The sequence below is a fragment of the Psittacula echo genome (assembly GCF_963264785.1).
Source record: "Psittacula echo genome assembly, chromosome: 7".
NCBI classification, from domain to species: Eukaryota; Metazoa; Chordata; class Aves; order Psittaciformes; family Psittacidae; genus Psittacula; species Psittacula echo.
Genome location: NC_137740.1, coordinates 29429399 through 29451943, shown reverse-complemented (window position 1 = coordinate 29451943; position 22545 = coordinate 29429399). Strand labels below are relative to the sequence as shown.

Below are 22545 nucleotides of genomic sequence, written 5' to 3'. Positions count from 1 at the left end.
TTTAGTGACGTAGGATGATGGAAGTGCGGTGCTGGCAAAAGCAAGAGGCAGAAAGAATCCTTGTGCAGGGGGCCCAGCAGGGGTCAGTGGACAACCACTTTCCTTCCACCGACCCTGAGTGGAATCCAAATATTCAGGCCCAGAGGTATTTATTAACCTGGTACCAACAGCTGAGTTTGTTTGGAATGAAACGTGATTCCTAAAGCAAAGAATCAGTCAAAATTATATCAAGTAGTACAGGGGAAAGGGGATAGACTGAGTTTCAGTCTGCTTCTTACTAAGGACACATGGCAACAGCTAGGAAGTATACTGCTTTGGAGCCTGAAAAAGAAGATGATGCAGCACAGTTATCTTGTATTTTTATTGGACAATCAAATGCAGACGTTAAATGCCAGCTGCAAAAGCTGGAAGGGCAGATTCTTGGTCTGTCAATGAACTGCTGGAGACCACCTGGAAAGCGTACAATAACAGAGAGCTTATTGAAAGGAAGAGGGAAAGGAAGGAAAAGTGTAGGGAAGGAAAATTGTTGGCTGTAGCTATCACACAGGAAACCAGGAAAGGGGGGAACAGCCCAAGAGGGAAGGGTTGGAGGGAAGGATTACATGAAATGTTTGTGAACAGACTGCATGGGTTCACTTAGAGAAGGACCAGTGTGCAATTTGTAAACAGAGGGAATGCCCTCACAGTAAAAACAGACACCGAGGATTTAGCAGAATGTCCAGATAGGTGGCAAAACAATGATTTTAGATGAATACTAAGGAGGAGTGGGGAAGATTCAAACCCCTCCCCAACAGAGCCCTCAGTTAGTTAGGTTGGAAAATTATAAGGTAAAATTCCTTGTAGATACAGGAGCTACCTATTCTGTTATGAATACCTGCAAAGGACAATGAAGCAAACAAACAGCTTCAGTCATTGGTGCCATAGGGCAGAAATAAAACCAGCCTTTCTTTCAACCTTTGAAATAGGCAAATGGATGTTGACCTATCAATTTCCTTACATGAGTGAATGCCCTCTGACATTATTGGATAGGGATATACTGAGTAAATTACATGTACAAATTATGTTTAAGGAAATTAAAATCCAGATATATATCCCTGAGGAAAAAGCTGTGGAGGCCCAAGTTTGTATGTTACAGAAACCAGCCACTGAGCTGGATATACCAGAAGAAGCGGAATAGGCAGTCACTCCACGGGTATTGGCTACTGGAGTCCTGGGCTGATCACAAATGTGGAACCAGTAACTATTAATCTGAAACCAAACGCCGGGCTGGTAAGACAAAATATCCTATAAAACTGGAAGCAAGGAAAGGACTAGAGCCTTTAATAGAAAATTTTATTGAATACTTTGGGACAAAAATTGACTGTATTTGTACCTCACATGGTAACAACCGTCCTGGAACAGAAAAGCAGACATTGGCTTTCCCCAAGCAGGCCGTGCTTTTGGAACAGAAGGATGCAGAATTGAAAGTAACTAACCTCTTGAACCCAGCAGTGTTTTTGACAACTGATCCAGAAGCAGGAGAGCTCACAACGGTTTACAGACTATTGAGTGCAGGTATATTCCACTCATACCAACCTACAAGATACCCCTCCCAAAGGACATGGACTGGGAGCTGTTTGTGAGTAGTAGCAGCTTCATGAAAAATGGAAACCGGAAAGCAGGATACACGGTGGTAACCCAACATGAGGTAACAGAGGGCAAAGCCCTGGCCCCCAATGCATCAGTGCAGAAAGCCAAGCTGATCACGCTACTGAGAGCTCTGGAACTGTCAGAAGGTAAAACCATTCACATGTAGACAGAGTCAAAATTTGCTCTTTGCTCATGCCCATTGGGCCATATGGAAGGAAAGGGGATTGTTAATTTTTCAGTGGTTCCCTATAATATGGACAAATAATACAGGAGTTGCTAAAAGGAGTCCAGCTACCCCAGAAAGGAGCAATAACGCATTGCAAGGCATATCGATTAGGTAATACTCCAGTGAATAATGGCAACTGCCTTGCTGACAAAACGGGCAAAGAAGCTGCCGGCAGGGACCGTTCATTAATATTGCCTCATAAGTATCAGTGCTTGCATAATGAAGTTCCAAGATATCAGAGGATGAGAAACTGGAAGTCTATTAGGAGCCAAGAAGAACAACGAAGGATGGTGGGTTATACCAAACAGGATAGTAATAATTCCTCAGCCTCATACGAGAAAAATAGCTGAGGAAAAACACCAGGCAACTCACTGGGGAACAGAATCAACGATGGGCTTTAAAACTCCAAGTTGTGAGTATGTGAATGGTGAGAATTAGAAAAAGTCTTGTAAAGAAGTGTGAACTTTGTTTATGAAACAATTCTTACCATGATAAAAGACAGCCACTTGGAATAACAAAGAAAGGCAATTGTCCGGGACACTACAGGCAAGTAGATTTTACAGAGTTGCGATGGCAAAACAGGCTCAGGTATATATTGGAACTAGCAGATGTGTTTTCTGGTTGGCTGGAGGCTTTCCTTTGTCGCACCAATAAGGCCAGAGAAGTAATAAAAATGTTATTGAAATAAATAATTCCAAGGTTTGGGGTACCTATAGCAATGTCATCTGACTGGGGTTCACATTTCATTGCCGAAGTTGTACAAAATCTGTCCAAGATAATAGGGATAAAGTGAGATTTGCGTACCCCTTGGAGACTCCAGTCTAGTGGGAAAGTAGAAAGAATCAATCAGAGTCTAAAGAAAAAAATTAGTAAGATTTGCCAGGAATCATACCTGAAATGGCCAGATGTGTTACCTCTGGCCTTGTTAAGAGTTAGAGTCAGACTGGTGTCAAAAGAAAAATTAAGCCCATATGAAATATTATATGGGCAACCACATCAAATCACGAAAAGTAAATGAACACATTATTGGAGATCAGTATCTAACGGAATAAGTTATGTCCCCACAGAAGGTGTTGTCCTCTCTCCACAGGTACATTGTACTGGGGGCACCCATGATTTTGGACATTACTGATCATAAATAGCAGCCCTGAGACTGCATTTACATCAAAACTTCGACCAAAGAACCCCTTCAAGAAATCAGAAGAGACCACACCTGGTACTGCTGACAACAAACACTGCCGTCAAAGTGCAGGGAGTAGACACATGGGTTCATTACAGTTGGGTCAAACCCTCATTGACACCAGAATGGGCCGCTAAAGCCACAGGACCAACACACCTAAAGCAGACCAGTTACTGACTGGGATCACTTAATTTCTATTTGCAGAGGACTGTTCAGTGAGCCAACTAAGAAAGAACTTGATCCTGAAATTGGTACAGGGGGTGGGAAAATGCATAATTTAACTAGAGAGACTGTTTACCTGTCCTTCATACTGCAGGAGAACCTATCCCATGGGGTATCATTCCCTTAAATCTCTCATAGATTTAAGTCATAGATCTCAAGTCTTAGAGCATTTTGAAAATTTGACTAAAGCACTGGAAGCAGCAAATGCATCCTACTTCTGGACAAAGAACAAGGCTGTAGACAAACAGGCAGTGACATATTCTAATGAAACTAACTGGTTAAACAAAATTTCGCAATCCTTTGGAGCGTGATCCCTACAGGAATGGTTCGCTATCCTACTATGATAATAGTCGCAATTTTAATAGTCAGTGTTTGTACAGGCTGTGCAAAGAGGGGAACAGAAAAACAGCTGTGGAAGTAATTCGAGACATAACTAGTACTTCCAAAGGGGGGAATTGATACTGAATTAGACAAGTATTCCATTGTGTATAGAGACATAATCATGGACAAGGCTACAGGGACTCTCCAGATAAGGAAGCAACAAGAGGACCAGATGTCTTCCTTTAAATGGATGTGGGCTTTCCTCCTTTCAATAAGGCTTGAGAAACAGGTAAACAGCTGCAAGAGAAAACAGCTAAAGAAACCTCTCAGGGTCACAGATTTGCCCAAACAAGAACTTACAGTTAATTGGTGAGACTAAACAAGTATTCCAGTGTCCTTCAATAACGGATTTCCACAAAGGAGTAAAATGAGTGTGGGTATTTCTCTCGAAACAGCCCCCAAAGACCAATCCTGGAATTCACACCACCTGTGCCACAGCCTTATCTACCCAGATTATCATATGCAATGAGTAATGGGAATTAGGTGGGCACTCTGAAGAATGATGATGATGAATAAATATATATATAATAATTTATGTAAGCTGTAAACTGTCCCTTCTTGGTGTGAACAATAGGCAGAGCGATCCCCTCTGTACCGTAATGTCAGCTTTCTAACCTGCCCTCCTAGATGAAGAGGTTATTTTCCCGGATTTCAGTGATGGATGGCAGCACAGCACAGCTCCGGGCAGGATGACAGGAAGGAGAGGGTTTAGGGGTCATGGAAAGATGAACTGATGGCACGTGAGAGTTGACAGAGGTTTTACAGGCGCAACACAGACCCCTGAGGAGTAAAATATGTTTATCTCCAGCACCTAAAACTTGCAAACACAGGAAGGACAAACGGAGGCAACACCTGCAGAGAAAGCCACGGCGCGGCCCAAGAGGGTGCCGGGCACCAGCACCAGCAGGGTGGAGTGTGTCTGTACTGTACCGTGCTTGGCCCTGGACATGGAAAGGGGGCTGCCTCCCACCCAGGGCATATCTCTTGAATACCCAGAAGAGAAAGAAAAGGGTAGGGAGCACTGGAGCAAATGGGTTCAAGTGTCCAGCATATCTGCAGGCCCTAACCTCAGAGGTACAGCCCAAGCTGCTGCCTCCCTCCCTGGAGAGCTCGTGCTGCCACCACGCACAATTCACAGCCTGGAACGAGCCAGGCCATCCCAGCTCAGTCCCAGAGCCTTATGCCTCCCAACAGCCCGGCCAACAGCACATGTGGTACTGAGAAACAGGGGAGGCAGACCCATATACTTCATAGGGTACATAAAAGGAACATTCACTTTTTCCCAAAGCATGACAGCAAAACAGCTGTGCCCCTCTCATCTTCTATGTCCATGCTAGCCCCTAAAGATGTCACATTGCTCAACAGCAGGAAGGAGAAGGCCACAGCCGTAACTGCCAGCCCCAGGCATTGGACAGCCCCTACAAATAGGAAAGGCAGCAGTGTGTCACAGTCAGGAGGGCAAAGAGCGGCCGGAGGGAGCAGAACTCTGCCCTTGAACCACTCCAAGTAGCCAAGGGCAAGCGTAGGGCCCTGAGTTGTGCAGAACTGTGCACAGGCACCAGCCACAGCTCCAGGCTGAATGCAGAGCTACAGCCCCAAGACAAGGGCAAGGTGAAAGAAGGTCCTGCGATGAGGCTGGGCCAGGCTTGGACCTGCCTCAATGTGTGGGTAAGAGAAGGAAGGCAAGAGGGAAGCGGCAGCATCTCTCCACTGCCCGGAGGCACTGAAGCCCTGCAACATTCATGCATTAGCTGAAAGGCAACTACAAGGGGATTTGACACGTATATGGAAGGCTGCTCCCTGCTCCCCTCACAGGGCTGCAGGAAGGGCAGGGTGTCTTCGCAAGGGGGAGGAAAGAAGCCATCTTCAGCACCACGCGTGCCCAGCGCCCCTGGAGCTCCGTGTCCTCCTGTCGGGCCACGCCACGCTCCAGCTCTCCCCCCCACGGGCGGCAGGCTCAGAGAAAGTCAAACACCCCGTAATTCTTTGCTGCTTGACAGAAGAAACACAAAAGGGTGAAAAGAAAGAAGAGATGTTTAGGGTGGGAAGACCGAGGCAGCAGTGACACACGGGCAAGCAGCACAGGGTGCTGGGATGGATGCGGATTAATGGCGTTAGAGAGGACAGCAGGAGGGAATTACCATCGGCAATACACAAGTCTGGTGGCAGGAGGGGCTGCAGCACCCAGCAGGCCTGCCAGGCCCGTCCACCCCGCTCAAGGTGGGATTAGAATCAAGGTTTAGTTCATTTATTTCTTTTCTTGTCTTGGTAACGAAAAGGAATAAAGGGAAAAACAAAAAAAAAACCAAACCAAAAAACCAAGGGGTGAAGCCAAGGCTGGTCCTAGGAGACAAACGACGGGGATGGAGGGGGGAAAGGAGGGCAGCAGACAGACAAGGGACAGGCGCTTCACATTACATCCACAAAGAACTCACTGGGGTTGCCCATGGCCATTCGGAAGGACTGTCTACTGGCTGTCAGTTCAGGGGGTACAGAGGCCAGGTCACGGCCTGGCGGTGCCCCAGGGGGCCCCATGGCTGAAGGTGGTGGAGGCATCAGCAACATGGGGGGGCTGAAGAGAGGGGGGAGGCCGGGCGGCCCATACGACTGCTGGCTGTGGTGGCTGCGGATGCTGTGAGCCAGTGAGTGCTGGCTGCGCTGGCTGTGCTGGCTGGCTGGCACTGAGCGCTCACTGGCCGCGCGCTCACGCCGCATGCTGCTTCTCGTGGTGTGGTCTGACTCGCTCCCGCTGCCGCCTGACTTGGACTCCCCAGTCTTCTCTCTCTCCTTCCTTCTCTCACTGCCACTGCGATTGGAACCGCTGCTTCGGCTCCCTGCAATGAGCACAAGGCAAGGGTAGGTGACAGCTCAGACAAGTCAAGAAGAAAGGATGCTCCTCTAGGCAAGAGAGGACTAGAGCATGCTGCAGCACAGCTATCCACCAGCACAGTCCATGCTCTCAGTTTCTTTTCAGCTCCAAGTTCTACAACCATTCTGAGAAGGCTTTTGCCCTGGCTCCCCACACACCTATGGCCTTGCCTAAGCAAGGTCTTGCCTTTTCCTGCTGCTTCCCTCTACTGAACACGGCATCTGCCCACCTGCAGGCATATTTTAGTTCTTTTCACTCACCTTCACTGTGCTGGCTGCCTGCGCTGCCCCCTCCGTAGCTGTATCCTGGATCAGGGAAGCCGGGGTGGGGGTTGTATGGATGAGGAGGTGGATACTGATATGGGAAAGCCATAGGCCAGGGTGCGGCTCCTGGGTGGGGGAGTGGAGCCAAAGTGTCCTGATCAGAGGCACCGCTGGAACCATCATGATTGTGAAGAGACAGATTAGCCATGTCTGCAAGAAAGCAGAGAAAAGTGGTTAATCCAAGCAGAAAGACAACCACATGTAATCAAGAAATTCCCTGTCCATTCTTGCTGATGGACATGGAGGGGGTCCACAAGGAGACACAGAAAGTCGGCACTCTCCTTGCTTGTCAGTGTATCCATTTGTGCTTCCTGGCTGGACAACAATCAGGCTGTGCAAGTTCAAGCTGCCAGTCTAACACAGAGACCAGCTTTGATGGGAAATGAGCACCTCAGAGTTACAGCCCACCCTGTCAGTTACTCCCTCCATCCCTCTTATTTAAGCAGAACCCAGTTGTCTGAACACCACCCCCTTGCCACCACTGGAAGTTCAAAGCCTGAAGACAGTCGGTACAGACTAGGACTCTGCTAGGGCTGCCTGGAAGAAAAGATCACATAGTGGGTGACACTGTCAATGCTGCTTCCAACTTCACCACCGCAGCAGCATGACAAAGAAGCTCGGAAATTCTTTATCACTCTCCAGCAGTGTCTGTAAAACAAGGGGCCCAGCCTGATGGCAACAGCTGTAGCTATGTCCTCATTGTGTCAGCAGGGCTCTGTAGGACCTCTATCCCCCCATCCTCTCCCTCCCAAATATGCCAAGTGTCATACTTCCACAGAGGTCCCCGAAGATGTAATAGCATTGCTCTGAGAAGGTGATCTTGTTGACGGTATGTCGGATGTAGCCAGCCTTCAGCAGATAGCTGGCATATTTGCGGGATTCACGACGGTCTGTAAAGCCCTCCACATGGTGATAGAGCCAATCCACCACATCCGAACCTGCCACCAAACACTCAGTTAAATACAGCAAGAGAAAGACAGTGGCCCTTGAGGCAGCAGGCCACACTGGAACCGAGACAAAATGGGCCAGAAGTTGAAAAGGGACTGCACAGCCAAAGGTTCAATTTGTAACCGGCCTGGTCAACAGTTAGTTTATGGCGACAGAAATGCTCCTCTGGCATCTGCTTGGAAAACAGGCCACCCATTCCCCAGTCCCAGCCTCGGCTGTAGGCAGCACAGTCTCTTACCAATGAAGGCATTGGGGATGGTGATCTTCAGCCACATGCGGTCACGCACCTCCAGGCCTGATTCTGGTGAGGCCATGGCTTTGACAATGGTGGCCATGTCACTGTGGATGGACAGGTGAAAATCATCGAGGCCTGTGGTGTGGATGAAGGAAGGGAGGCAGAGATGAGAGAGGACAGAAAAGACAACAGGCCTGCATGGAAGCATCACACAAAGGAGGAATGGGCCAGGGAACAATACATTGTGAACAGCCTTGGGGCACATGCTGTGTAACTCCCCTTCCAGTCTTCCACTGTTATCCTTCACATTAGCCATTTCCTTTTGTACAAAACCCAGGCCAGAGTCTCCTTCCTTCCAGACAGTCCCAAGCAGCTGAGATCCAAAGGCTGCCAGCTGAGCCCACACCACACAGCAAGAGATCTTCAGAAAACAACCAGAAGAGCCCTGTGTTCAGCAGGACCCTGCCACACTGCAAATCTCTTTGCCTCTCCATCTGCAGTCTGGAAGGGCAACTGCTCCAGGGACAAGCTGAATCCCTCTGGCCTCACACTCATAGCTGCTAACCCCTGACTGCTTTGAGCCTTTCTTCTGCACCAGCCACAGCTCCCGGACTACACCCAAGCTCTTTTACTCTCCTTACATAGAAGGCTGAAAAATGTGGTATTAATTCACCCAGGCAGAACTCCATTGACCCAAGCGCCTGCCTGGTGAGAGCTGCCTCCCTCCTAGTCCCTTGGCAGGGCAGATCTTGCCTGACCCAGCTGTCCCCAAGCAGACGTATTGCTCCCTTTACGGCACAGTGGAGGCGAGGAAGCTGTGCAGTGGGTGGAGCACGGAGGCACAAGGACTTACGTTCAGTCTCTGGTATGGAGCTGGTGATGGAGGAGCTGGTGGAAGTGATTGTGCTCATGGATGGACTCATACCGTACGCTGGGTAGGTGCCGGTCATCGCTGCCGTGTGAGACACCCAAGCTGCTGGGTCAATGGGCCGAATGGGCTCACCTGCATTGAAGAAAGAGTCAGTCAGCAGCTATAACAAATTATCCCTTTATCCAATCAGCCTCTGGGGAGGGACAGGGACTCAAGCACAGCCCATTCCATTCCCAGCATCTGCCGGGACTCACCCGGATCGGAGCATGGAGAGTCTGGCCCAGCCCAGATCCGCTGGGGAGCAACTGGGAGAGAAAGAAGAGAGGAAGGGTCAGCAGGACAGGTGCAGAGAGAGAGATCCCCCTGTGGCTCAAGGCAGGGGTTTCTCTTTCCTCTGGCGCCCCGAGCAAGTGACCCCCCTGCCCCAGTGAAACGCGTCCCCAGCGTGATGTGGGAAGGAGGGCTGGGCTTATGGGCATTTTGGCCTGAGAACAGGACATAGCAGCCTCCTAATAGGAAAGCTGAAAACCCACCAAACCCCAATTCAGTGCCACACGGAGTCACACACACAGGGGAGGAACAAGACAACAACCAATTAAGTGCTTAAGGCAGGGCTCTCACATGAGCTGGGCACCAGCATTAAGGGTGGGTCAGCTATCCACTTACTCCTGGGTAACGAGAAGCAGCCGCGGGGGCTGGGGTCCCAGCACTTGGCCACCGTCAGGGTGATGGGCCTGCAACAAAAAGGCAAGAATTAGAACAAGAGCCCAGTGGCACAAACCTCTGTGTAATGGGTGGATGCTGTATGCTGGCTCTCTCCTGCAAGACAGGGAGAAGCTGCCAGAAAAGTGACCTTGTCCCCCTCTAGCTCTGGATCTCCTTAGCAGTATGGACAAAATGATGCAATGCTGCTGAGGGTTGCTGATACCCCTAGTGACACAGTATCCCCACAAAAAAGAGGGGCACAAACCCCAATTCACCACCATTCTGTTGGCTGCAATTCTTGCTCTGGGCATGAAAACCTGGAAGCCAAAGCAACACCAAAAATGTTAAGTTCTGAGCTTCTCCAGAGCCACTGGCAGAGGTGACTGGAAGACATGACTCGCACACCCCAAGCACCCACTGTGCAGCTACCCATGGAAATAAGAAACACCCCAAGTACTTACCCTGGCTTGTGCACAATCTCCCTCAGCACCCGCACAGCATCATCGTTGCTCATGTTCTCAAAGTTGATGTCATTTACCTGCAAACAATGAAAAGAGGTGAGTCCCTGAGACGTGATCAGAGGCTGAGCTCCCCACTCAGCTCAGCCGTGACTCAGCTTCCCCCTTCCAAGCACAGCTTCCTGGGTTTAACCTGCCAAAGTGAGCAGGGAGACTTCTGGGTCTTTTCTTATTGTTTTCCCAGGCCCAAAGATGGTATTGTGGGTGTGAAGTACCTGCAAGAGCATGTCTCCTGGCTCAATCCTGCCATCAGCTGCCACAGCACCGCCCTTCATGATAGAGCCAATATAAATGCCTCCATCTCCATGCACATTGCTCTGTCCCACTATAGAAATGCCCAGGAAGTTGTATTTCTCTGCAGGGATAGAAAGAGAAACAAGTAAGACACCATCAAACAGAAGGCACAAGCAGCCCTAGCCTCAGACAACTCACATGCTAATGATGATCATTTGAGCCCCTGTCCCAAAGAAATGTCCCAGGACACAGAGAAATTCTTGAGAGAACAGTGCTTCAAGACAAGCCACTTTCCTACAAGAATCCATCTCCTCACCCCTCCCCGCATGCGTGTTCTCTTTGAGTCCTCCTGACTTCCCTCTTCGCCACCCAGCTTCACTTTGTAAGGATCGCAGGGTCCATGCACACCCCCCACTCACCCATGTTCAGTGTGACTGTGATGATGTTCAGGGACATGGTGGAGTCTGTGATGCTGCTGAAGGACGATGACTGCAAAACAGAAGTGAAACATGAGATGACCTCCTGTGCCTTGATAACATTCCCAGTGCCTCAGCTCCCTCCACTTTGTGCCCTGACACTCTCTGTGGCACCACAGCCATCACCCACAATTCCAGCCTTATGCTAGGAGCTTTGCAGAGCCAGAGGGCATCAGCCACTGTCCTTATGACCTCTGCAAAGCCAGGACAAGATTTGCGGTCCCAGATTTCAAGGCTACATTTGCCTGGGAAAGGTTTACAGGACTTCATCAGGTCTCAGCACTTGGACACCATCTGTCCCCAGCTGTGCCTACAGCAAACACAACAGAATCCCTGACCATCCCTGGAGCACTGAGTGGAGAGATCCAGCAGCCAGCCCACCTTGCCCTGCACTGCCCTTCACCAGGATACCCAGCCCCTCAGTACCCGCTCAATGCGTGGAGCCTTCTGTTTCCGCCGGCGTCGCTTGTGTCTTCTCATTAGACGAGAAGCACTGCTTTGCTCTGTCGAACTGCTAAACCTAGAGGCAAAAGCAAGAGTCAGATCCGCTGCTGCCAGGGTGGTGGCTCTGGGAGCAAGAGAGCCACAGAAACGGCACAGGGAATAGAGGACTGCAGGGGTAGAACATGTCTGTAGAGGATAGACAATAGAAGAGGGGGCTGCTGGGTGAGACTTGAGCAAGGACCCTGGAGACCAGGATTACTGTGCTCTACAAGGACACAATTCTCTGTGCTGGGAGGCAGGGGGAAGCTAGTGTTCCTCCAGGACCCAAACTCTCCTACCTGCTGGTGGAGTCATCTTCATCTGAATCGAAGAAGCTGGTGGTCTCCAGCTCACTGCTCATGAGCGTGGAAGAGCTCTCGTACCCGCCCAGGTCTCGGCGCCGCTCTCCCTTTACAGTCCCATTCACCCTGGGTGCTATGAAAAGACAAGACACTGTGTGCTTGAGACAGGCCACAGGGAAACCACTTCTCCTACACAAGGCTCACAGCAGCCTTCTCAACATGAATCTGTCCATCAGAAAATCCCATCTAATGCCAGCGAGATCTGAGTCTTCTGAGTCCACCCTGGGACCAGATCCATCTGTGGAATACCTCTTCTATCACTACAGAATGGACAAGGGGCTGATGGGCCGCTTAGGAACAATGCTGCTAAACTCATGGAAGACTTGGATCTGGTTCCTTGGCAGAGCAAGTTGCAGCATGGAGTGGCAAGGCTACAGCACACTCTGCTTTTCAGCCAAGAAGGACTGAGGCACTGCTGCCTCCTGCTCTTGAGGCTTGTACAGGACACATTTCCTTTGCCCCCAGAGGTTTCAGCACGAAGCTCTGACACAAGATACATGTTAGTTTCTGCCTCCAGTGTGAGGCTATGGCCTCAGATCACTGAACAGTCCTTCTAAGCCGGGATGGTTCTGCAAAGCAGAGAGCACTGTCCCATGGCTGGAGCCATGACCTAGCCATGCCCTGCAGAGCTCACCGTGCTCAGGCCCATCTGTCCGACGGGGTCGTTCCCTTTGGGATGACACCACTGAGTCCGTCTCTGTCTCATTGTCCAAATTTTCTCGACTCCCCCCAGTGTTAGGGCTGCAATGAGATAAAAGGAACAAATATGTCCAGCAGGAACAACTTAAACAGGCTCTCTACCTCTGTGCTGGCCAGCACTATCCTCCAGCCATCAGCCAACTGCTTCTTGAGGGACAGGAGCAGAAGTGGTGGGGAACAACCACAGCACATCTATGAGTGCAGGGCAAGGGAAGGGAGGAAGCTATGGCAGCTCTTTGCCAACTCCCCTGCACTATTTTCAGCATGCCCTTACTTGTTGAATAACAAAGCTCCAGGCCCCATCCTCCTCCCCTCTAGCTGCCAATTTGGGTAGGAGTGTCCCAGACTCTGGTCTGGATTTACAGCAGTCACTTTTAGTCCCTCAGAAACCAGGATAGGTGTCCAGGTAACTTACTGGAAAGAGGGAGGCCTGGAGTCTCCAATTCCTCCTGTGCGCTCCAGAGAAGGTGGCAGCTCTGTTTGGTTATCAGCACAGACTGAGCCAGCATCTGAATGGGAACCCTCTGCAGACACCAGCTGGAGGAATGAGAGACAGACAATGAAATGGCTGAGGCACTGGGGAAACGTCTACAAGAGTGGCCAAATGAGCTGGCCAAAAGCCTGCCTGGCCCAAGATCTCCTCTCTGACAGCAGACAACAGCAGATGCCCAGGAGCGGGTATGGAACAGGCCAAGCATGTAGCAAAATTTCCCTTCAGTGCCTTCCCAGACACTGGCTATTTGTGGCTCAGGAATTCCTGACCCAGCAGTGAATCCGGGTGGATGACAGGCCTGCTTGGAGACTCTGACATCATCTGCGCACTCATACCACACGATTTTCCCACTCAGGTAACCTTTAGCACACGTCCTGTAGGAAGGAATGGATTTCCCTAGTTGTTCTTACATCAAAAGAGGCAGCTACCAGTCATTCCTTTTCTCAATTTTACCAGCTCAGGACTGAGACCGGCTTTGAAATAGACTCCCAGCATTTTCTGGCTTCCATACATACTTCACAAACATTCAGGTTGTGCCCAGTTAATTGTCCTGGGCACAACCTCCAGCCTGTCTCTGGGAGAGTCAACAGATTCCCCAGTGCAGAAATTCAAGGGTGAAACCCCAGGAACTCTTTATACCAGCCATACATTGGTACAGCTCAGGCACACCAACATCTGTGCCTCTGGATCCAAGATAAACCACCAATTTCAGGGCTCAAGGAATGAGGTGGAGCCTCTTCTGGGAAGAATGGGCTCACCAGTGGGATGAAACAGAGGATAGCTCAAAGGAGCCAAATGGAAAGTGGTTTCACCAACATTGCTCCCTATCCAGGTTTGCTTTCTCTCCACTCCCAACATGCTTCCACATCTGCCCCAAGCCTGTCCCCTGCACAGCATGGACAAGTAGGAGGGTTGATTCTCTCCCAGTGTTAGGGAGGGAACACAGGGCCCAGTGCCCCACACAAAAGAGGCTGTGGGTCAGCCTGCAGCCAGTCCAGGGAGGTGGGGACACCAGGACAGAGGTGAAGTCTCAGCCTGTGCAACTAAACCAACTGCCAAGCCATTAGCCATCACAGGAGAAGTCAAATCTATCACAGGTGGGGGATGTCCCAGTGTGGGTCAGGAGAGAAGGATCATGAAACACAGGCTGGAAAGGAGCTGAATGCTGCACAAACCATAACACCCAGTACAAATGCAGAGGCAGCTCTACTGCTTGCTGGTGAGGTGACCACATCTGCATGGAGACAAAAGCAGATGCCAAGCCAGGTGCTGGAGACACGGCCCATTTACACAGGTCTTGAGTGCTTCCCAGCATCATTGGGATGAACCCACCTTCAAGAACTGAGGAAACCATGATAAACAGAGGGGTGTGTGTGTGCCTCACAGGCCATCATTAGGGCAGGGGGAGAGAGGTCTGCTGCCAGGGGGCACTGGGAACAGAGACAGAGATGCAGCTGGGGCAAGGAAGACAGAGCAGCCCTGAAAAATCCACAGCCAATGCAGCAGACAGGGCAGAGGGCACCCTGGGGTGTTAAAAGCTGCAGAGCCCGTCCCACAAGCCCCAGGACAAGCCCAACAGCTCCTGCTCTCACGACTGTCTAACCAGCTCCTGTCTCACACTTGCTGGGCTTCCCTTTCTCTAGAAAGCCCCAGGCACATGCCCAGCTCTGCTTCCAGCACCTTCCAGGTGACTTATCTTCCCAAGATACATCCCGCTCCCCGCAGGTGACATCCCTGCTCTGGCAGCCACTGCCTGGGAGCACAGGGGATAAGGGATACTGGCCAGCACTGTCCAGGGAAAAGACACAATGTTCTATGTTCGAAGAATTCAAGGCAAAACCACGAAAATAGATCTGGACGGAGCAAACTAGGCATAGGCAGCTGTCAAACAGCAGTGAGGAGGAAAGGAGAGGAGGGGTCTTGAGCAGGAGGACTTATGCTGCCTTCCTCTAACACCCCTGGGGCTGAGATTTCCTCCAGGGAAGGCTTTGATAAGCACCCTGCTCTTTTCCTGCCTCTTGCACTGTCAGGAAATAGTCATTTGCATCCAAGCTCCTGTCTTTCCCTGCAGCTAAACTTAGTACCAAGTCCCTAAAATAGCCTCATCCCAGCCTGTCTGGCAGAAGCAGCAAAGCAAGTGTCCCCCTTTACCCCTCAGCCCCCAAACCACCCATGGACAAGGAGACTATCAGCAGAGATAGAAAAAGGGATCATCTGCTGTACATAAAGGTCTCCGAGACTGCTGTCACCCTTCATGCATAAGAGCCAGTACTGGTCAGTGCTAACTCCAGGCATAAGCTCCCCACAAGGAGCTGGCACACCAGAGCAGCAGCATGGTACCTTGGTCACACCAGACAGCCACAACAGAGCTGTGCCACTCACACGGAGCAACCAGAGAGCCTCTACAAGGAAAGCCAGCAGCTACATGGATGCAGGGACCACAAGGAAAAGCACGCCAGGTGAAAAAAGAGCAATGGAAAGGGCTCAGAGACTTTGGGACTCCCCATAAGGCAGGTGAGGAAAAAAAGGCAAAGGAAATGGAAAGGTGGGGAGATGCATCAGGGCAGATGGAGCAGCAGCGGGGACGGAGGCTGTTTTCAGAACGACCTGATAACCACTAGAGGGAGGGTGGCGGGCATCCGCTTGCCAGGGCTATGGCTTTTTGTGCAGAGCCGGGACACCCTCTCCTCCTGGGAACCCAGGCAGGACACCACTCTGCGTGCTGCCAGCACCCCAGCAGGAGCCTGAGCAGCAGCAGGGCGCCCAGCCACTTGGTCCCATCAACCCTGCCCTCCCTCCTGAAACACAGCTGCTTCATCGGCCCTCATCTGGGGCCTAGCTTTTTAATGCAGTGCCAGAAGAAGCATTAGGTCTGACTCAGCCTGATTTGCTGAGGATTTTCACTGTTTAGGGGGTTATTTGGCAGCCTCTTGTTTCTTCTCCTGGTGTAGATCTATGCTTCCCCATCAGCACAAACTGCAGCTCCACAGAAGGCGAAAAGGGATAATGGACTATGGAGACTGAATACACTCTCCCCCCTGCAAACAGAGGATCCCCTTGAGGGCAGAGGGAGGCATGCGGGCAGGGCACAGAGCATATGCATGGCATGGCACAGAGGGAGAAGCTTGTCCTGCAGCTGCCCACGCAGTACCTTTAGTCTTCAGGGCAGTCAAATCCAGTCCGCTTCACCAGCACTAAAGTCACTTAAGCCCTTTGCGCCAGTCACCGGAGCAGAACTTTTCTTGGAAAGCTGACCCTGCCATAAGGGCACATGGGTTACGCTGCAGACAGGCCGGGACCACCACCTCTGCCAACCATCGGTTACCACGAGCTCTCCACAGAGATATCCTGCATCTCCCCTGGCACAAGGGACCCAGCACCATGCAGCCTCTCTCCAGACGAGGGACTGGAGCGTGGTAATCCAGCTCATCAGCTTCATTAGCACTCAGCACACCGACAGTATGTAGCAGTCCCCGTGCCTCACTTGGCACTGTGCAACCAAACAGTGGTTTTTAGAGAGAAGAAACAGGCAGTGAGATACTGAAGCAATGGGCTTGCTTACCCAAGACACCACCCGGCCGTTGAAGCAGGGAAGCTTGGCATTGTCATCAGAAATCTCTTCTTTCACCACCCTGTAGAGGGGAGAGGAAGCAGTCAGAGCTGGGTCCAGGACTTAAGAAAAGGAGACTTTCCCAGGCAGGTGTTTGCACCCAACAACAGGCAGTCCAGGCTTGGAGACTGGGTAGGGAAAGAAACAGCAGCTCCCTCCTGTTGCTGGGCTACAGCTTTCTATGCCCACAGCTATGACTGGCAGGCTGGAGAGAAGATGAGGGAGAAACAGGCTCTCCCATTTGCATCCAGCTGTTTAATCCCCCAATTCACATTTTAATCAACAAGGAAGAAAAAAAAATCAGAGCATATCTCAGAATCATAGCATTATTTAGGTTGGAAAATACATTTAAGACCACCACTAAGTCCAAAAGTTAACCCAGCACTGGCAAGTCCACCACTAAACCATGTCCCTCAGTGCCATACCTGTATCTCTTAAATACCTCCAGGGATGGTGACTCCACCACCACCCTGCACAGCCTGTTCCAGTGCTTGACAACCATTTCAGTAAAGGAATTTTTCCTAATATCCAATCTAAACCTTCCCTGGCGTAACCTGGGTTCATTTCTCTTGTCCTATTGCTTGGGAGAAGAGACTGACACCCACCTTGTTACAACCTCCTGTCAGGCAGCTGTAGAAAGCAATAAGGTTCCCCCTGAGCCTCCCTTTTCTCCAGGTTGAACAGTCCCAGTTCCCTCAGCTGCTCCTTGTTCTCCAGACCCTTCACCAGCTTCGTTGCCGTTCTCTGGGCCTGCTCCAGCACCTCAATGTGTCTCTTGTAGTGAGGGGCCCAGAAGTGAACACAGGATTTGAGGTGCAGCCTCACCAGTGCCCAGTACAGGAGATGATCACTGCCCTGGCCCTGCTGGCCACACTGTTTCTGATACAGGCCAGGATGCCATTGGCCTTCTTGGCTGCCTGGGCACAGCTGGCTCATGTTCGGTCATCAGTCAGGACCCCCAGGTCCTTTTCCACCAAGCAGTTTTCCAGCCACTCTTACCCAAGCCTGCAGCATTACATGGGGTTGAGACCCTGTTGTTGTGACCCAGGGGCAGGACCCAGCTCTTTGCCTTGTTGAACCTCATACCATTGGCCAGAGCCCATTGATCCAGCCTGCCCAGATCTCTCTGCAGAGCCTTCCTACCCTCCAGCAGATCAACACTCCCACCCAGCTTGGTGTCATCTGGAAATTTACTGAGGGTGCACTCTATTCCTTCATCCAGATCAATACAGATATTAAACAGAACTGGCCCAAGTGCTGGGAACACCATTTGTGACTGGCCACCAACTGGATTTAACTGCATTCACCACCACTCTTTGGGCTTGGCTACCCAGCTGGTTTTTACCCAGAGAACAGGACACCCATCCAAGCCCTGAGCAGCCAGTTTCTCCAGGAGAGTGCTGAGGGAAATGGTGTCAAAGGCTTTCCTAAAGTGCAGGTAGACAACATCCAGAGCCTTTCCCTCACCTACTAAGCAGGTCACCGTGTCATAGAAGGAGATCAGGTTAGTCAAGCAGGACCTTTCATAAACCTATGCTGACTGGGCCTCATTATCTGGTTGTCCTGCACATACCCCATGAAGGCACTCAAGATGATCTGTGCCATAACCCTCCCCAGCACTGAGGTCAGACTGACAGGCCTGCAGTTCCCTGGATCCTCCTTCCAGCCCTTCTTGTAGTCAGGCGTCACATCTGCTAACTTCCAGTCAGCTGTGACCTCACCACCATGCCAGGACTGCTGATAAATGATGGGAAGTGGCTTGGTGAGCACTTCTGCCAACCTCCTTAGTACCCTTGGTTGAATCCCATCTGGCCCCATAGACTTGTGTGTATTTAAGTGGTATAGCAGGTCGATGCATTTCCCCTTGGATTACAGGGGCTTCATTCTGCTTCCTGCCCCTGTCTCCATCTCCCAGCTCAGGAGAATCTAAAACCCTATCATTTTGTCATCGCTGTGCCCAAGATGGCCTCCAACCACCACATCACCCACAAGTCCTTCTCTGCTCACAAACAGGTCCAGTTGGCATCTTCCCTAGTTGATGCCCTCACCAGCTGTGTCAGGAAGTTATTTTCCACATGCTCCAGGAACCTCCTAGACTGTTTTCTCTCTGCTGTATCACATTTCCAGCAGACATATTTCCACCAGTTTGCTTCTCTCTAAATAAATACATAATTTAAGCCTCTCTATAATGATCTGAAAGAATCACAACCTATGCCAGAGATTTCTAATAGATGAAAGTGCAATACATTAAACATACTGCTTCCCAAACGTTACTGTTGCTTTTTAATCACCTACATAATATTTCAACATCACTTCAAGCTTTACAGTTGTGCCAGAATGTCATGTTCCTGCATTACACAAACAGCTAAATTATTGTAAGTCTTCATAATGGAGGGACTACTGATAATTTTCCCTCCCAACAGTAAAAACATCATTTTTCTTTAGAGAGAAGTTCTATTCTGTTCTACATATCACTGGCACCATATCACATCCACACTGAGTATGTAATCAAAACAAGTGTTAATTCACTGGATTCAACTAATACCACCTTTGATAAATCAAATTTAATGGTAAAATGGCTTTAACAAGATCATTTTCTTTTCTACTCAATGACATTTGAAGTACTCTTCTTTAACAAAAAATATCTTACAAGTAGTTTGTGATACTATTTTCCCCTTCCAAGCTATACCTCAGGTAGCTTGACATCTACTGCACTTTAAAAAACCAATGTAGTAATGAAACAGTGAATAATTTTATTTTTTTTTTCTTTGGGGGGGGGGTGGGGAGAGAATCCAACAGACAAAGAACAAATGTGAAATCAAGGGAGGTAATATATTAAGAAGTAGCAGCTTGTAAGTAATTAACAGAGTACACAGAGGTGGGATCCCATCAACAGCTCTGAAGGGTCCCCAGGCCAGTCCCCAACTCACACAGAATCGAAGAGGATGCAAGCGTGGGATGCGGAGCTGTGACCCATTGCCCCAGACTGCTGGGCTGTCCAGGCACTGCCATCGAGTCCTAGCATGCTGGGGCTTGGAGAAACATGTACTCTGTACCACCTGCTGCACCAACAGCTGCCCAAACTGCCACCGAGAACTGGGTGGCAAGGCTCGCCAACATCGCAAGGCATCAGCAAAAGGCAAATGAACAGGGCTCGGAGACCAAAACCCAGGAAGTAGGCTCACTCCACCCTGCCAGCCACGCTGGTTGCTCCAGTGTCATGCACGCTCAGCAAAGGGCTGCCCCGTGGGGTGAAAGGCAGCATGTTGCCACATCTTTGCTGGCAGCTGGCAATCACAATCCCTGCCCAGACTAGAGAGCCAGTAAAGGGACTGGACAAATGTGTCCTTCCCTGGCAGGCACAGATGAGGAGGTCACAGTCCGAGCAGTCTAATCCACTCCCAGGATGTGCATTAATTCCTCCTGCACAGATGGAGAAGCATGAAAAAGCAGGAAAGGAGCAGTGAGGATGGATCAAAACCATGCTGGCTTAATGCTTCTTCAGCATGCCTTATGCCAGCCTCTGCCCAAAGCCCCTGGAGCCTGGGCTGAGTGTCAAACACAGGCAGTCCCCCCAGGACCTGTCCTCTTTGATGCCCATCTCAACCCCTTCCAATGCAGGCAAGTTGCTGTCTCCTCACTTCCAAGTGTGCACGCACACCCCCTGGCCTGGCTGCACTAGCATCCATTCATGCTGTCGCCAGCAGCCTGGACTTCATCCAATTCCTAGAGAGAACTTCAGGCAGAGCCAATTTTCAGTGCTGCATGCTGCCTGCTCAGGGTCACAGAGACCTGCCTGTGGGTGAAAGGACAGGGTGATATATTTGCAGGGTCAGGGTGACCAATCATTAAGCACAAATGAACTATTCCGCTCTCAGTGGGGACAGAGGAAACCAACCCCAAGACGCCCCACCCACCCTCAACTGCAATACCCGGTCCAGAACAAGCTCTCTCTGTGCTGAGAGCAGGTCCCTTGTCACTCCTATTACCCCACTGCTGTTCCAGACATCCCAGGGGTCAGCTCCACCTCAGAGCAGTTCACTCCCTCCTTTCCCAGCCACTACATTATTTACCCGTATTTATCACCCAGATGCCAAAGCACAACGGGTTATATATTTAGACTCTACAGGGCAAAAACTGATAGTGCTGGAGTCAGGCACATGCTGAGCAGGAATATCTCTGCAGTCCTGCTCATGTCTGCCACCCCTCATCCTGTCCCAGCTATTCATGCCCTGCATTCCTCTCCAGCCTCAGCCTCAACCCTGACCTGCAGCCTTACTCCCCCACCTCTCAACACTCTCTTCAAGTCACACTTCTCACGAACGAGATCGCAGGTTCACGTCAGGAGCTGCCAACCGAGCAGCCTCTGGGGGAGCTGTGAGCAGTGCCACGTTTCTCCTCTGCGGATGCATGGGGAGGCAGCCATGAGAGGGAACTGGCCCATGGATGTGCTGGCAGGGAAAACTATCCTGCGAACGTGCTGGGAAGAGACGCAGCTGCTGGGGTTTGAATCCGGGAATCCCAAAAGAGCAGACACAGAAGCAGCTCAGCCTCTTGATTCTCTAAACGCCCTTCCTTTTGGCAGGAGCCACCACAGACCAGGGAAAACATCTGCCCAGGGCTGATTTCAAAGGGACTGCTTTCAGTTTACTGTTCACCAGGGCAGCCTGCTTTCAGATTTTCCCATGTTTTGAGTCCTGCTGGGCGCTGGGCACAACATGACCAAGAACAGGGGCCAAGAAAAACCCTTCTATGGAGAGGCAGCCCATGCCTTGCCCAGGCGAGCCTGGGTCCAGCTCTCTCGGCGCTGCCACTCCACAAGCAGAACCACCCAACAGACCAGGTGCTGGCAGGCCTCTGTCCCATCCCCGGGGCAGGCAGACATGCTGAGACCAAGCTGCAGGCTCAGCGCCTGGCCCGCAGGCCCAGCGCTCCCCAGCATTCATCTGCCTTGAATTTTCCAACAAAGAGACCTGTGGGAGGGAGGAAGGAGGGAGGGTTACAGGGGAGGCAGGCCGAGAGGGTGGATGATTCAACCGCTATCCCCAGCGACTGGCCGAGCTGGGGGGAGGAGGAGGGGACGAGGTTCTGGCTGCCGCAGGAGCCCATCTGGGGTGTGCAGAGGGGGCTGCCAGGGCTGACACAAGCAGCACATCTGCTCCCATGCAACAGGGGGAGGGGAAGGGGCAGCAGGAAGGAAAGCAGGAGGAAACCTAGCTCACACCCTGGCTCCATCGCTACCCTCCCACCAGCTTCTCTGGAAGAGCCAGCAGACCCTCTCCCCACGGCCTGGGAAGATGCCATGCTCCCAGCTTCCCCGCTGCTCCCTACCGGCAGGAGCAGCTGGCAGCCTGGAACAAGGATGCAGAGGCGGCCGAGGGACAGGCAGGCAGACGCTGCCTTCTCCAGGGAGCCCCAACCCGGCTTCAGGAAATTAGAGGGTATTTTATATCACAGAGTCATGTTCTAGGAATGAGGGAAGGTGGGGAAACAAGACAGTGTGCACAGGACAGAAAAGAGGCCATAAACCCCAAGCCTTGGAGACGGCTGCACTGTGTCAAGAGACCCCGGGCTGCAGAGATGCTACCACCGCAGCTGCTGTGCTCCCAACCTCCCTGTTTCCCCTTGGTGGCCTCCAGTCCCGGTGAGGCTGCAGATACAAGGGAGTTTCTAGCTTCAGCCAGCTCTGGTCTCTCCTGAGTGGGACCTGCTCCCTACAGTGAGGTCCCAGCAAAGAACTCGGATGGAGTAACACAAGCCCAGTGAAAGAAGAAATGCAAGAGGCACAGACAAAGGCCCCGGCAGGAGGATTTGAACCTCAGCTCCGGCTTCGCAGCAATTGCTGCCCATCTCCGTCGGTCCCGCCCCCAACTTTATCTATCTAAGGGCTTACAATGGGGAGGATACTCGGAGAGAAGCATTCACCTGATGTGGCAGGGATGAGAAAAGCTGGATTTGGCATTGGGGGATCAGTACCAAGGAAGAAGGTGAGGGAAGGGGACCCATTAAGGATATGAGCTCCATCAAGGATATTAGCTCAATAGCCAGGATGAAAAGGAGTCTGTTACTAGACGAGATGCA

At 51.1% G+C, this 22545-nt stretch overlaps 1 protein-coding gene across 5 annotated transcripts in view; it reads right to left on the bottom strand.

The window, feature by feature from the left end:
• Window positions 1-22545, bottom strand: part of DVL3 (dishevelled segment polarity protein 3) — a 37886-nt gene continuing 15341 nt past the window's right edge. Inside the window, exons 2-17 of one of the 5 annotated variants that reach the window (XM_080622499.1) lie at window positions 16417-16486; window positions 12777-12898; window positions 12297-12403; window positions 11600-11735; window positions 11244-11337; window positions 10761-10830; window positions 10323-10462; window positions 10051-10127; window positions 9551-9618; window positions 9139-9189; window positions 8867-9016; window positions 8017-8148; window positions 7601-7768; window positions 6768-6980; window positions 6074-6472; window positions 1-5627 (exon numbers count right to left, since the gene is read on the bottom strand). In XM_080622499.1, coding sequence (XP_080478625.1) covers window positions 5596-5627; window positions 6074-6472; window positions 6768-6980; window positions 7601-7768; window positions 8017-8148; window positions 8867-9016; window positions 9139-9189; window positions 9551-9618; window positions 10051-10127; window positions 10323-10462; window positions 10761-10830; window positions 11244-11337; window positions 11600-11735; window positions 12297-12403; window positions 12777-12898; window positions 16417-16486 — 2029 coding nt within the window. In that variant the 3' untranslated portion in view covers window positions 1-5595. Of the gene's footprint in view, window positions 5628-5747; window positions 6473-6767; window positions 6981-7600; window positions 7769-8016; window positions 8149-8866; window positions 9017-9138; window positions 9190-9550; window positions 9619-10050; window positions 10128-10322; window positions 10463-10760; window positions 10831-11243; window positions 11338-11599; window positions 11736-12296; window positions 12404-12776; window positions 12899-16416; window positions 16487-22545 lie in introns of those variants that run through there. The other 4 variants (XM_080622503.1, XM_080622501.1, XM_080622500.1 and 1 more) reach the window with 4 other exon arrangements.